A 16,236-nucleotide genomic window follows, 5' to 3' on the forward strand; every position below is an offset into this window, starting at 1 on the left:
TAATCAGCAGACCACTAGCATGTAAGTTCCAGGGAGCTGGGAGTTTCGTCTGATTTTTCTCCTTGGCATGTCTTAAACATCCAGAACAGTGTCTTGTACATAATAAGGATTCAGATAGTTCAGTATTTTTAACTTGTTTTGTACAAGTTAAGCATCACCAATGGGATGTAAGGGACTATTTTTTTTAAAGCTTAGAAGTATTTAGTGAGAGATTTTCTATATTTGACATATTTATGGTTTCAGAGGAAAATTTATTTTTTAAAAATCATTAAATTTTTTTAGTTTTCTTTTTAACAATGAAGTAATTTAAGTTAATGATTTTTGCACATTTAGCACGTGCTAGTCAGTGTTCTAAATGCTTTTCTTGTATTCTCTTATTCAATCCTCACATCATTTATGAGGTATATAGCTTTTACTTCTCATTTTACAAAGCTGAGGAACCTGATTCATAGAATCACTTGCCAAGGTTATACACTAGTAAGTAATGAAACTTAGATGTGAACCCAGGTAGTCCGACATCAGTCTTTATTATGTTAAAATTTTTTTACAATTAATGTTTATATTGGGGCCTTTTTATAATTTTTTATGTATTTTATACTTTCCACAAAATGGCAGTAGAATCAGGTATAAAATCCCTATTAAAATTACTTAAATCTCTATAAAATGTCATGTAACATTTATGTATATTTTAATATGTATATATTTTAATCCTCACAGGAGGATATGTTTATTGATTTTAGAGCGAGAGAAACATCAATCAGTTGCCTCCCATACTCACCCTGACAGGAGATCGAACCCACAACTTTTTCGGTGTGTGGGACAACGCTCCAACCAACTGAGCCACCCAGCCAGAGCTGTAATTTTAATATTTAAAGTCACACTTCTAGATTTACTTTGAGTAAAAATGATTGCATTAACTATTTAATATTGGCAGTTAAGTCCTCCATCATGGTGCTGGATTTAAAGATTATAAATTGAAGAATGATAGCATTTCTTTTTAGTATTATAATTAAAATTTATTCTAGCTTTTTAATTAGTGAAATATAATTAATTCATTTGTGAGTTAGAGTTGAGAAGGTTGTAATAGCTAAATAATTTATAATAAATCGAATTGTCTTCATTTCTCATTGCTCAATATAACTTTACATTAGGAAGCACTTTAATGACATTTAGAACGACAAATTTAGACCAGTGAGCTATTGAATTATTCTCATTTCCAGGTTGGAGCTAGTGGAAAAGTCGTAGGAATTGACCACATTAAAGAGTTAGTAGACGACTCAATAAATAATGTCAGAAAGGACGATCCAACACTTTTGTCTTCAGGGAGAGTGCAACTGGTTGGTGAGTATCAGAAAACTTAAAAAATTTCCCCTCTGCAGAATTTGTATTTTCAGATGTTCCCAATGCAGCTAAATAATAGAGCTAATTACTGCATTTTTAAAACATTCACTTCAAAGTACTAAGTAACAAAAACAGTTACTTAAAAATGTTATGCTAGTTCTACCTTGACCATTGGTGACATGACTGTTAACTGTTTCAGAAAGTGCCATGTTGAGTTAGTTCTTTCTTCATTGCTTTTTAAGTAGTGGCAAAGTAACAAGTATTCATTACAAAAAAATGTAAACAGTGCAGAGATGTGTAAGATAAAAAAGGAAACCACTCCTTTTCCCTTTTAAGTTTTCTAGACATATAAATATATGTATGAATAAATAGCACACACAGTTTTCTTTAACTCATACTATATATATTGACCTATAATTTACTTTATTCCATTCAGCAATATACAATGGACATATTTCCATAGGAGCACATTTTGTATTGTGAAAAATAAAAAAACATTAAAAATGCATAAAGCATAAATGTGAAGCTTAATAAATATCTGTTTAATTGCCACACTCAACAAGAAATGGAACATTATTCGTACCTTGGATATCCTCAAGTTTCTTTTTTCCTCATCATAACTCCCTCCCTTCTCCCTAGTGGTAACCAATGTTATTATTTCCATGCATTTGCTACCTAATTGTACATCCAAAAAAAAAATGTTTCCTTTAATTTTGAACTTTAGATAAATGGAATCATGCAGTATACATTCTATGATGATTAACTTCTTTCATTCAGTATTTTGTGTGTAAGATTCACCCATCTTTCTGCATACAGTTCATTTTTATTACTGTACAGCATTCCATTGTAAAAACATCACCAAAATTTGTTAATTCTACTGTAGATGTGTATTTTGGTTGTTTCTAACTTGGGGATATTCACAATGCTGCTGTGACCACATGTATACCTAAGTCCAGATTCATATATACATTATACAGTATGTAGGAGTGTTATTGTATGTTCACAGGGTTCCCTTAGATATTGCAAAACTGTTGTTGATTTTTTAAGTGATTGAATCACTTTACATTCCCATCAGCAATGTATCAGGGTTCCTATTGTTCTACATCTCTACCAACACTTGGCATTATTAGATTTTTCTTTGTGCCTACCTAGTGAGTGTATAGGAGTATCTCTGTGATTTTAATTATGTATTTTACTATTAAACAGTGAGATTGAACACTTTTTCATATGTTTGGGCATTTAAATTTCCTTTTTTGTGAACTGCCTGTTCAGATACTGAGTTGTTTATATTTTTCTTTGAGTTGTAGAACTTCTAGAGACTAGCTCTTTGTCTATTTATGCATATTATAAATCTCTTCTCCCACTATGTGGCATGCCTTTTCACTCTCATATTGGTACTTTTTTGATAAATAGAAATCTTAATTTTAATGTAGCTAGACTTAACAATTTTTTCCAGTGCTTCCTGTGTCCTGCTTAAGGCTACTCTGAAATCATGAAGATGTTCTTCTTCTTATTTTTCAAAAGCTTTGTTATTTTAGCTTTTCATACTTAGGTATTTGATCTTCCTGACATTGATTTTTGTGTATGTATGAGGTGTAGGGGTCCAAGTATATATTTTTTCCATATGCATATTCATTTGTCCAGCATTATTTCTTTAAAAAAACAAAAAACAAACAAAAGGAGTTGTTTGTTTAAAAACAAACAAAACTATTCTTTCCTGCTGTAAAATCTTCACACTAAGTCGTTCTATCCAAACAAGTATTAAAAGCGTAATGTTTTTCTTTCAGTGGGGGATGGAAGAATGGGATATGCCGAAGAAGCCCCTTATGATGCTATTCACGTAGGCGCTGCAGCCCCCGTTGTGCCCCAGGCAGTGAGTTGTTTCTTTCTGTGTTTGTGTGCTTTATTCAACTAAAACTCTCAAAGATTTATAGATAAGGGACTTCTAGACGTTAAGAACATAGACTTTTATGTCATGCATTTTAGTTACAGTTAGGAGGTAATACTTTTTCCACATGCAAATAGTTGTATAAATGACATCAAGGTTACTAAACCCCAGCTCATGTCTGTCTTTTGAAGCAGTATTTTATCCAGCAAAGAATGAGTACCAGTGGAATTGGGAAAATACCTTTGGAGTTCATGACCTGATAATCACTTGGCATTTATTAAATACCAGAATATGCAAGACTATTAGGTTCCTGGGAGAGACCAGGGATATTTGTCATATATTTTACCCTCACAAAGCTTATACCCTAGAAGAGATGTATCATACATGTAACAGGGAGATTAGTGATGTGATATTATCATTAGCATATGACATATATTGAATGAAAAATAAAATCCTACTGTAGGAGTTCAAGGTAGCAAAAAGAATTTGCAGTGAGTGGTCAAGGAGACTTCATACAGGAATGGAACTTGAACAGATCTTCAGAATGGGAGAATTTGCATTGCTACAATGAGAGAGAAGGATATTGCAGTATTGTATATTACAGTATAATCAAGGAAATATTTAAGTACAAAATTGATTTTTCATTTTGTAAGATTCTGATAAACTTGTATCAGCCCTTAGTAATCTTTGGTTAAGCTCACTGAAATCTTGGGTTTCTATTACATAGGAGTTTTACATAGTTCTTGACTAGATGACTAGTCACATTGTCTTTTCGGCCGCGTCTCATACACTCTCCAACCTGAGAAGGGTTGTTTTTGTATGTTTAGATCAGTTATGAGAAGCTGAAAGTTGGAGAATTTGTTCTAATCATTGACTTCTACTTACTGGCTAAATGACTTTGGGAAAATCATTTATTCTTTCTGGCTCTGTCATCTGTATTTTGGGTTGTTTTTTTTTTTTAAGACAAAACCAGTGGATTTTAAACACATTTTAATTGAAATTGTAACATGGTGTAGAAAAGTATACAAGTCAAAAAAAACCCAAACCTATAGAATAAAGAGGTAATATGCGAATTAACCCTCACGCTCTCACAAGATGGCTGCCTATGAGCAGGCCGGCAGGGTGGTTAGTGAGGGGTGACCAGGCCAGCAGGGGGCTTAGTGAGGGACGACCAAATGACTAAATAGCAGGCTGCGTGGGACGATCAGGCTGGCAGAGGGGGAGAGTTGGGGGTGATCAGTCCGGCAGGGGGAGTGCAGTTGGGGGTGACCAGACTGGCGTGGGGGGAGAAGTTGGGGGCAATTAGGCTGGCAGCGGGGAGCAGTTGGGGGCAACCAGGCCGGCAGGAAGGGGGCAGTTATGGGCGATCAGGCTGGCATGCAGAGGCAGCGAGGGGCGATCAGGCCGGCAAGGCGGGGAAGTTAGGGCGACCAGGCAGACAGGCAGGTGAGCAATTAGGAGCCAGCGGTCCAGAATTGTGAGAGGGATGTCCGACTGCCAGTTTAGTCCCCCAAGGGGTCCGGGATTGGAAAGGGTGCAGGATGGGCTGAGGAGGCCTTCCCCCCACATCCCCCCACCCCCGCACGAATTTCATGCACTGGGCCTCTAGTATGTCATAAATCAGTGGTTCTCAACCTGTGGGTCGTGACCCCTTTGGCAGTCGAACGACCCTTTCACAGGGGTCGCCTCAGACCATCCTGCATATCAGATATTTATTTATTTATTTATTTATTTATTTATTTATTTATTTATTTTTATATATTTTATTGATTTTTTACAGAGAGGAAGGGAGAGAGAGAGTTAGAAACATCGATGAGAGAGAAACATCGATCAGCTGCCTCCTGCACATCCCCCACTGGGGATATGCCCGCAACCCAGGTACATGCCCTTGACCGGAATCGAACCCGGGACCCTTCAGTCCGCAGGCCGACGCTCTATCCACTGAGCCAAACCAGTTTCGGCAGATATTTACATTATGATTCATAACAGTAGCAACATTACAGTTATGAAGTAGCAACGAAAATAATTTTATGGTTGGATTACAACATGAGGAACTCTATTTAAAGGGCCAGAAGGTTGAGAACCACTGTCATAAATAAATAGCTCAAAGAATTTTCATATATGAACACACATGATCAGTAGCTTGTTTGTTTTTTTTAAAAAAAAACACATTTTTATTGATTTCAGAGAGGAAGAGAGAGAGAGAGAAACATCAGTGATGAGAGAGCACCATTGATCAGCTGCCTCCTTCATGCCCTCACTAGGGATCGAGCCCACAACCCAGGCATGTGCCCCCGACTGGAATTGAACCCGCGACCCTTCAGTCCGCAGGCGGACACTCTATCCACTGAGCCAAGCCAGCTAGGCAGTAGCTTGTTTTTTTAACTTAAAAAAGAATATCAGCTGCCTGGTACAAACAATTAAAATCTCAAATAGAAATGTGTTTAAATGAAGGGGCTTGGGTACAGGACTCATGTTTTCTACTAAGACTCTGAGATGATCTCAAAGGACATTTCTAGCTTTAGTGCAATATGATTTTAAACACAGTAGCACTTGTAAGTATTATAGGGATATTTTATATATGCTGAAGGGGCTTTCCAGTTTTAAGATAACAGAGTAAAGATGTCTATGCTCCTCTTTGATGTCACCCCAAAACAAGTAGAAAAACAAAACAGGAACATAAATTCTAGTTTAACTATCTAGGGGAGTATACTTGCAGTCCTGAACTCTGAAATGTGTGACGATAGAAAGGAAATGGAGTAATAATTGACACAGGAAGGTGGAGGAAGTGAAACCAAAGAGGCAGCAGAGGCTGTCAATGCAGAAGTAGTTTGCAGAAGAAGCTTAGAAATTGGAGGCAGCGGTACCTGGGAAATCAGAGAGGAGGCCTGAGTCTGAAAAGGGGCTTGAAATTCTTACAAGAAACAATTAGCCCCTAAGTCTTAAGTAAGAAAGTTTTCAGGAACTGAAGGACGTGATTCCATAGTTTGAAAAGAACTGAGTGTCCAGTACAATTAACTTTTTAAAAGGAAAAAAGAACCATAATATCACTATGAAATTTCAGAATACTAAGTACAAAGAAAAGATTCTAAAAGTTTTTAGAAAAACAAAAAGGATACATCTGTTAAGGATTGGTAATGAGAAAGGCACCTGACTGCAGAATAGCAGCATTAGAATCAACAGGACAAGGGAACAGACCATCACAGTTCTAAACAGAAAATGATTTCTAACCTTGACTTCTGTACGCACACATATTGCCAAATATGTAAACTAAAGATAGTTTTAGACTTGCAGATCTTAACCACTCTCTCTTAAATATTCCATGCACTATTTCACTGAATACTTCTGGAGGAGTTGCTTTAATTACATCAGAAAAAAAGTGAGGAAGGAGAGAGAGAGTAGCAGAAACCAAAACTAGGAAGCCAGAGGATCTAGGAAGCTGGGCATCGTTTTCAGGAGAGAGGTGATGAGTGAGAATTGAGTGATAAGTTTAACAAAGTACATGTGTACCAAATAAAGTACATTTATACTTTCTGCCCATGGACACTGAAGGCTGTTCATAAAGATGAAAAAAATCTGTAACTTCGTATGTATGTGTTTTTTCTTTCTGTTTCTTTTAGCTAATAGACCAGTTAAAGCCTGGTGGAAGATTGATATTGCCGGTCGGTCCTGCGGGTGGAAATCAGATGCTTGAGCAGTACGACAAGCTGCAAGATGGCAGTGTCAAAATGAAACCTCTGATGGGAGTGATATACGTGCCTTTAACAGATAAAGAAAAGCAGTGGTCCAGGTGGAAGTGATTTTACCTTCTGCTCTTTCTTCTTCCACACATGCAAGGTGAAAGGGTGTGGATTTTAAGACATTAGCCTGCAAGAGCTGCTTTTTTGGTCATTACTTTTATGCTGCTCCATTTTAACATCAGAAATTCACTGCATTAAAAATGTAGAAAAGTTGCATGGTCTGCCCTTTTTTTGGTTAAACTCACATCTTTGGGGAAGGGAGGGTGAGACTTGGTTGGCACAAAGGTGTTTTTTTAAACTGCAGTTTAGTGCTAAGGAGATTTCATCATCCGCCACTGTTTATATTTTCAAATCATTTGTATAGATGCTGTGTGGTCATGGAAGCAAAAGCTTCGCTTTGAAGAGAAGGGGCCATCATTTCCTGCCCCCTCCACTCTCTACTGTAACATTGTTGTAAAGAGAAAGAAGGGAAAAGATATTCTTGTCCCAGTTTTCCAAGGTGTCAGAATCCCAGAGAGGACATTCATCCTCTCAGCTTGACTTCTCTGCCAGTCAATTTCCTAGGTGTCTGACAGCCGGTGCCTGTTTCATATTCAGCTGTTGTTTCAGAGCCACTATAACAAGTAACTTATTGCCGTTCTAAATACAGGCCAGCCAGTTTTTAACCCACTTTAAGTTCCTGGGGAGGGAAGGGGAAGGGTTCCTGTCAACTCAAAACGAGTGCCCAGGTCTCACAAACCCCCCCAAAGGGCCAGCAGCATGCAGCATAGTCTCCAGCACAGCATGGCTCATTACGACGCCCATTTTGTTGTACCTCTCAGCATAATCGGAATATTTTGTTTGAAGCCAAGATTTCTTCTTCCCACTCCCTCCCATGGGGAGGAGTGCGGTCAGAAAGTAAAAGTGACTTAGCTAAGACCACTTGGAATTAAATGCCAAAATAAGAAAGGCTTTACAGTTTCCTTGTTTTAGAGTCTGTTTTTATTTGACAGAGGTATTTATTTTAAGACCATTATTTTCTTAATAAGTAACATGGGATTGTTAAATCTAAGTATAATAGATTTCTCAATTTTGTTTTTGAATGAATGTTTAATTGCAAAAATGGTAATGAATGTAACTCAGTTTGTTTAAACTGAGTTTTACTTTTAACTAAATTCTGATTGGCCATTTCTGGGATATCTTACTAGGAATTGCATTTTGTTCTTCACCTAATGTAGTTATAAAGTTGTTTTCTTAGAATTCTAACCTGGAGCACAGCCACTTCTTAAAAACAGACTAAAAAGCTATCAGTCTTGTCAGTAATAATCAGATGTAGTTTAACAACAAATTAACAATCTTCCTTCACTTTTCTTTTAGTATAGTTATACCATTATATATTTGTTTGATTGTTATTGTATAAAGGGGGAAACATATCATTGAAATTCAATATTAAATAAGAGTTCAGATTTTTATTTATGTTTAAAGTTTTATATACAATAAATATTAGTATTGAGCATGCTATCTGTAATTTAATGAAGGAAAAGGTATTTTGTTTTTCTAATTAGAGGTGGGTTTTTTTTATTTTACTGATTTCATAGAGGAAGGAAGAGAGGGAGACAGAGAAACATCAATGATGAGGGAGAATCATGGATTGACTGCCTCTTGCATGCCCCCACAGGGGATCAAGTCTGGAACCCGGGCATGTGCCCTGACCAGGAATTGAACAGTGACCTCCTGGATCTATGAACCACACTTGGCAGGCCAGAGGTGGAATTTTGTTGTTGTTAATCCTCACCTGAGGATATGTTTCCATTGGTTTTTAGAGCTGAAGGGAGGGGGAGAGACAGAGACTAACACCAAGAGAAATTTGTTTTGTTATTAAACACTTTTCAGTTTGAGGACCTTCTTATTATATTTAGTCAGTAAGTATGTGTGTGCCCACTATGCCAGGCACTGGTACTAGTTCAGGAATATACAGCTGTGACTTTGAAACTAACCATTCATAGTCATACGGGAGATCCAAAAAAAAAACTACAACAAATCAAAAGACAAGACAGACAGGCCATTACTGGCATACCTTGTTTTATTGTGATTTGCTCTATTGTGCTTTGCAGATACTGTTATTTTACAAATTAAAGGTTTGTTGGCAACTTTGGGTTGAGCAAGTCTGTCGGTGCCATTTTTCCAACAGCATTTACTCATTTGTGTGTCTGTGTTACATTTCAGTAATTCTTAAAATATTTCAGACTTTTTTTATTATTGCTATGTTTGTGATGATCTGAGATTTTTTTTTATCTGTGGTTTTTGATGTTGCTATTGTAATTGTTTTGGGTTGCCACGAGCCACACCCATATCAGATGGTTAACTTAATTGTTAATTGTTGTTTGTGTTCTGACTGCTCCACCAACCGGCTGTCTTCTCTCTCCCTCTCCTTGAGCCAATTAATAATCCTACAATCCGGAAATTCTCTTTCTTAGTTATGAGGTGGGGCCACAACCTTAGTAACAAAGAAACAGAATTTCCAGAGGATGAGGCCCAGAAATCAGGATTTTAAAAAGATTCCCAGGTGATTCTAATGTGCAGCCAAGGTTGAGAACCACTGCTCTAAGTGTTCAAGTGAAAGGAAGAGTTGCATGTCTCTCACTTTAAATCAAAAGTTAGAAATGATTAAGCTTAATGAGGAAGGCATGTCAAAAGCTGAGACAGGTCGAAAGCTAGGTTTCTTGTGCCAAGTTGTGAATGCAAAAGAAAAGTCCTTGAAGGAAATTGAAAGTGCTACTCCTGTAAAACATGAGTGATAAGAAACAGCCTGTTGCTGATAGGGAGAAAGTTGTAGTGGTCTGTATGTAAAAGAACAGACCAGCCACAACATTCTCTTAAGCCAAAGCCTAATCCCTGGGAAGATTCTAAACCTTTTCAGTTCTCTGAAGGCTGAGAGAGGTGAGGAAGCTGCAGAAGTTTGAAGCTAGTAGATAATTGGTTTACAGTATTTAAGGAAAGAAGGTAATCTCCAGGTGGAGCAAGTGCTGATGTATATAGAAGCTGCAGCAAGTTATCCAGAAGCTCTAGTGCAGCCGTGGGCAAACTATGGCCCACGGGCCGGATCCGGCCCGTTTGAAATGAATAAAACTAAAAAAAAAAGACCGTACCCTTTTATGTAATGATGTTTACTTTGAATTTATATTAGTTCACACAAACACTCCATCCATGCTTTTGTTCCGGCCCTCCGGTCCAGTTTAAGAACCTATTGTGGCCCTCGAGTCAAAAAGTTTGCCCACCCCTGCTCTAGTGGGATAATTAATGAAGGTGGCTACATTGAACAATAGATTTTTTCCCCTAGCCGGGTTGGATCAGTGGTTAGAGCAGCAGCCCAGGGACCGAAGAATCCTGGGTTCAATTCCCCATCAAGGGCACGTACCTCGGTTGCAGGCTCATTCCCCAGCCCCGGTCAGGGCGTGTGTGGAAGGCAACCAATCAATGTGTCTCTCTCACATCGATCTTTATACCTCTCTCTCTCTCTCTCCCTCTCTTCCTCCCTCCCTCCCTCCCTCCCTCCCACTCTCTCTAAACACACACACACACACACACACAGTAGATTTTCAATGTAGACTAAACAGCTATCCTTAGATTGAAAGAAGGTACTATCTAAGACTTTCATAGCTGGAGAGGAGAAATCAATGCCTAGCTTCAAAGGACAGGCTGCCACTCTTATTAGGGGCTAAAGCAGCTAGTGACTAAGCTGAAGCCAATGCTCATGTACTATTCAGACAATCCTGGGGCCCTTAAGAATTATACAAAATGTGCATGACAGCACACCTGTTTACAACATGGTTTACTGAATATTTTAAGCCCACTGTTGACCTGCTGCTCAGAAAAAAAAAAAAAAAAAAGATTCCTTTCAAAATATTACTGTTCATTGACAATGCCTCTGGTCACTCAAGAGCTCTGATGAACAAGATTAATACAGTTTTCATGCCTATTAACTTAAATTCATTCTGCAGCACCTGGATTAAGTAGTAATTTTGACTTTCAAGTCTTATTATTTAAGAAATACATTGTGTAAGGCTATAGTTGACACAGTGATTCCTCTGTTGGATCTGGGCAAAGTTAATTAAAAACATGAAAAGGATTTATCATTCTAGATGGCATTAAGAACATTCATGATTCATGGGAAGAGCTCAAAATGTCCACATAAACAGGAATTTGGAAGAAGTTGATTCCAACTCTCATGAATAACTCTGAGGGGTTCAAGGCTTCTATAGAGGAAGTAGCTCCAGATGAGGTGGAAATAGCAAGAGAACTAGTACTAGAAGTGGAGCCTGAAGATGTGACTAAATTACGCAATCTCGTGGTAAAACTTTAATGGGTTAGGAGTTACTTCTTGTGGATGAGCTAAGAAAATAGTTTCTTGAGATGGAATCTCCTCCTGGTGAAGAGGCTGGGAAGATTGATGTAATAACAACAGGATTTAGAATATTACATAAACTTATTTGATGAAGTGGTACAGGGTGGAAGAGGATTGATTCCAATTTTGAAAGAAGTTCTGTGGGTAAAATTCTATCAAATGGCATCACATGCTACAGAGAAATTGTTCGTGAAAGGAAGAATCAGTTGATCTGGCAGACTTCATTGTTCTTATTATTCTAAGAAGTTGCCACAGAAACCCCAGCCTTCAACAACCCACCACCATGACCAGTCAGCAGCCATCAACATTGAGGCAAGATGCTGCCTGCAAAAAGGTCATGGCTCACTGATGGCTCAGTGATGGTTACCATTTATAAACAATAAGATATTTTTTTCCGGGGGCGGGGGGAGAGAGGAGAAGTAGAGGGGGAAGGAAAGGCACTGGCACGCTCCCGAGGGAGAGCACCACGATATTTTAAATTAATTATGTGCAGTGTTTTTTAGACATAATGCTATTATTGTACACTTAAAGGACTACAATATAAACATAACTATTATATTCACTGGGAAAACAAAACATTTGTGTGACTCACTTTATTGTGATGTTCGCTTTATTGCAGTTGTCTGAACCTGAACCTACAGTATCTCTGAGGTACACCTACAGAGCAGTGATTTTTAACCTTTTTCATCTCATGGCACACATAAACTAATTACTCAAATTCTGCAGCACACCAAAAAATAGGTATCATTTTGATTCATTCACACTGGATGGCTATTGTATGTTGGCTGTTGTCATTTTTTAATTTGATAATCTAAGGGAAAGGAGGTCAGTGCCCCTGACTAAAATAGTCAAGTATTTCATGTTTTAAAAATTTGTGTGGCACACCGGTTGAAAATCGTTGCTATATAGACTTTGATGCACATGCATTACTTTGGTGTCAGTAACAGTATTGAGGGTTTAGACTTTGTCCTGAGGGCAGTAGAGAGCAACTGAAGTACTGAAGCTAGGTAGTGATCAGAATTACATTTCAGAAAGATAACTAACTGGCTGTGATAGAGTAGATTGGAAAAGGACAAGACTAGAATCTGTAACAGAAGGTGGCTATAGCAAGTTATGGGTAAAATGATGGTAGTCTGAATTAAGGCATTAGCAGTAAGGATAGAATCTGGTTAAAAGGTTCCTTATAATTTTCTAAGTGCCCACCCGCATTTGCGAATTGTCGTCTGAAAGCTCCTTAGTTTTTTTCCTGGCTAGATGATGTTTGTTCCTTCAGATTTTCTTTGGGATTAATTTAGCAGCTCATCCTAGCACTTATGAACCTTTTCTTGTTTCTCACCAGCTTTCATCCTTCTCTCATGGAGGAATCCAGAGTTAGTTGCAGTGCTCTGAGAGGATGAGGTCTAGCATTTGCTAAGGAGATGTGATAGAAACGATTTAGAAAAGCAGGGGATTAGTGGGCATGTCAAATTCCACTGCCAGATATGCCCTGGCTGATGTGGCTCGGTTGGTTGGGCATGGTCCCATACCCTGGAAGGTTGCCGGTTCAATTCCTGGTTAAGGCACATGCCTGGATTGCAAGTTTGATCCCCAGCAGGGGGCATGCAAAAGGCAGCTGATCTATGTTCCGCTCTCACATTGATATTTCACTCTCACTCTCTCAGAAGAAAAAATCAATAAAACATATTTTTAAAAAGAATAGGTAATATTAAATGTTAGAATATATAATATTAAATGTTAGTAGCTTGGAGCTATTAACCTAATTATATATAATTATATATTTTAAAACAAAGTAATAAATGTACATAATTATTAACCTGATGAAATATTTAGCACATATACAGCCATTTTAAGAGACTCTCTAAAAATTTAGGACATGCTACTTTTTATTATAAATGAGTTATATATGTAAGTCAGACAAAGAAAGATATGATGATGTAGAATTTTGAATATTAGGAAAAATTAACTTGTAAGTTATACAGATTTTGGAGTATTAGTTGTGACAAAGTTATACAAGGATGGGCAAAAAATTTTTAGTTTTCCTTGGTGCAAAAATGTTAAAAATCGGGTCTATAAACTTAATTTTTTTTCCACTTTAGTGCTATACATTTCCTTCTATTTGTTTTTAACAATACTGTTACTGACACCAAAGTAATGCATGTGCATCATAAAAAGAGAAAAAAAGTACAAATAATAAAGTAAAATCACCCATAATCCCAGAACCCAGAGATAACCACTATAAGTATTTTGGTAATTTTTCTTACTCTTTTGTCCATAACTCTATGTACATTTCTTTTGTATTCCTGAGCTCACTCAGCAGCATTATTTTGTAATCTTTTCATTTCATAAAATATCAACATTGTTTCATCATTAGAAATTTTTTTTGCAGTATGTTTTTTGTTTTTTTTTTTTTTTTTTGAGATATATTTGACCTACAGTGTGGTATGAGTTTTAAGTGTACAAAATAATACTTTGATATATATATTTATATTCTAAAGTAATTACCACAATAAGTTTAGTTTTATGGTTTCAGATCCTATATCCAAGTCTTTAATCCATTTTGAGTTTAATTTTTTGTGTGCATGGTGTGAGATAAGGGTCCAGTTTCATTATTTTTCACGTGGCTGTCCAGTTTTCCCAGCATCATTTATTGAAGATACTATTGTTTTTCCACTGTGTATTTTTGGCTTTTTAATTAATTGACCATATATGTGTGGGTTTATTTCTGAGCTTTCTATTCTGTTCCACTGATCTATGTGTTTTTATGCTAATACCCTACTGTTGTGATAATTATAGCTTTATAATATAGTTTAAAGTCAGGATGTGTTATATCTTCACCATGTTCTTCTTTCTAATATTATTGCTTTGGGGTTTGGCGGGGGAGGTTTATATAAAGTTTAGGAGTGTTTGTTTTATTTCTGTGAAAAATGCTGTTGGAATTATGATGGGGATTGCATTGAATCAGTAGATTGCTTTGGGCAGTATGGACATTTAAACCTGATTAATTCTTCCAGTCTGTGAGCACAGAATATCTTTCCATTTATTTGTGTCTTCAATGTCTTATTAATGTCTTATAGTTTTCAGTATATAGATCTTTTACCTCATTGGTTAAATTTATTCCTGGGTATTTTATTCTTTTGATGCAATTGTAAATAGGTTTCCTTAATTTCTCTTCTGATAGTTCATTATTAGTGTATAGAAATACAACTGATTTTTGTATATTGATTTTGTGTCTTGCAATTTATTGAATTAGTATATTCAAACATTTTTTTGGTGGAGGCTTTAGGGTTTTCTATATATAATATGTCATCTGCAGAAAGAGACAGTTTTATTTCTTCTTTTCCGATTTTGATGCCTTTTATTTCTTTTTCTTGCCTAATTGCTCTGGCTAGGATTTCCAGTACTATGTTGAATAAAAGTGGCAAGAGTGGGCATCCTTGTCTTGTTCCTGATCTTACAGGAAAAGCTTTCAGCTTTTCACCGTTGAGTATGATGTTAGCTGTGGGCTTGTCATATGTGGCCTTTATTATGTTGAGGTACGTTCCCTCTCTACCCAGTTTGTTGAGAGTTTTTATCCTTTTTCTTTAAAAAAAATTTTTTTTTCTAAATGGAGAGGATATTTGGAAATGTACTATGTTATTGGGCAATAAAGATATTTATTTACAATATCCTTAATGCCTTGTAACAGGTAAATAAAATGTGGTTAATTATTTAAAAAACAATAGTGGAATCTTCATATATAAAAAGCACAAGTTAATTTAATTTATGAATTGGGTACTTTGCAAGTACTCATAATTTAATGCTTGCATGATATTAAAAGCTACTCTATGAGAAATAAAGTACTTAAGTTATTTAGAAGAATATATTAAGTGGAACCAGAACTAATGATTTATTGTTTAAAAGGTAGCCCAGTACTGTATGACAATGGTAGCTTATGGGAGAAGTAATTTTTAAAATATTTTCTTGCACAATTTACCAAATTCAATAAAAAGAATATTATCTGATAATTCCTTAGTTCACCACTTATCTAGGAAATTTTAGCTCCTTATTTACCTTCCTTTTAAATTTAATACCTTTAAAAAAAACCTTTCCATTACAGAATAGTTGTACAAATAGTACAAAGAACTCCTGAATCTCTTCCTCCAGAGTTAACCAATTACTAACATTTTTCCACATTTGCTTTCTCACTCCTTCCCTCCCTGTATATCCATATATGTAATATTTTTTTCCTGACTCATTTGAGAGTATTGCAAACATCAAATTTCTTTACTTCTGAAGTACTGTTTTTGTCACTTAGAATACCCTGAGAGATGAAGCTTTTAGACTTTTCAGGTAGCTTTATTTTTTTACTTTTAACAGCTTTATTGAGGTATAATTTACATACCGTACCATTTATTTTAGATTGCATTTTTGTTCCTTCCTTCCTCTCACTGGCAGTTGCTGGTACAGTGCTACACCTGGCTGAGCGAATGGTTTCTTTTGGAGCTGATAAAGCTGCCTTATGAAATCAGCTGACAGGTATATTATACCTACAGATGATGCTTTTCCCCACAAAAGTTTGGGTTGATATTGACCCACTCAACAACTCCTAACATACTCTAAGCAAAAAGCTAAATTTTTGTCCAATTCTGTGACTATAACTGTAAAAATTTACTTGAACTCAAATACTCGTCATCATTTTACAATAGTATTAGCAAGATCCTAGATCTAAAACTAATTTCTCTGAATTTTTGGTCTTGAAAGCAGAAGGCTATCTTTAGAATTAAAAAGAAAAGAAATCAGGTACTTTAGGTTTCATACTTCATTCTTAATTTGCATGAGAGATGTTTGAAATGGCTGATTTCCATTTTTGCTTTGACTTGGGACCGTTTGCTCTTTTTATTTTA

The 16,236-nt window shown here is 36.4% G+C and overlaps 1 protein-coding gene across 4 annotated transcripts in view; it reads left to right on the plus strand.

Moving 5' to 3' along the window:
• Window positions 1-16,236, plus strand: part of PCMT1 (protein-L-isoaspartate (D-aspartate) O-methyltransferase) — a 39,882-nt gene that overhangs the window by 21,309 nt on the left and 2,337 nt on the right. The window contains exons 5-8 of one of the 4 annotated variants that reach the window (XR_013996166.1): window positions 1,221-1,341; window positions 3,129-3,214; window positions 6,850-7,019; window positions 15,788-15,868. Coding sequence is in view for 3 of the 4 variants with exons in the window: in XM_081094339.1 (XP_080950465.1) it covers window positions 1,221-1,341; window positions 3,129-3,214; window positions 6,850-7,019; window positions 14,743-14,886 (521 nt within the window). In the remaining variant the exon portion in view is untranslated. Of the gene's footprint in view, window positions 1-1,220; window positions 1,342-3,128; window positions 3,215-6,849; window positions 7,067-14,742; window positions 14,887-15,787; window positions 15,869-16,236 lie in introns of all 4 variants that reach the window. The other 3 variants (XM_081094339.1, XM_081094341.1, XM_081094340.1) reach the window with 3 other exon arrangements.

This window comes from Myotis nattereri (genome assembly GCF_964212035.1).
Source record: "Myotis nattereri genome assembly, chromosome: 6".
In the NCBI taxonomy this organism is placed as follows: domain Eukaryota; kingdom Metazoa; phylum Chordata; class Mammalia; order Chiroptera; family Vespertilionidae; genus Myotis; species Myotis nattereri.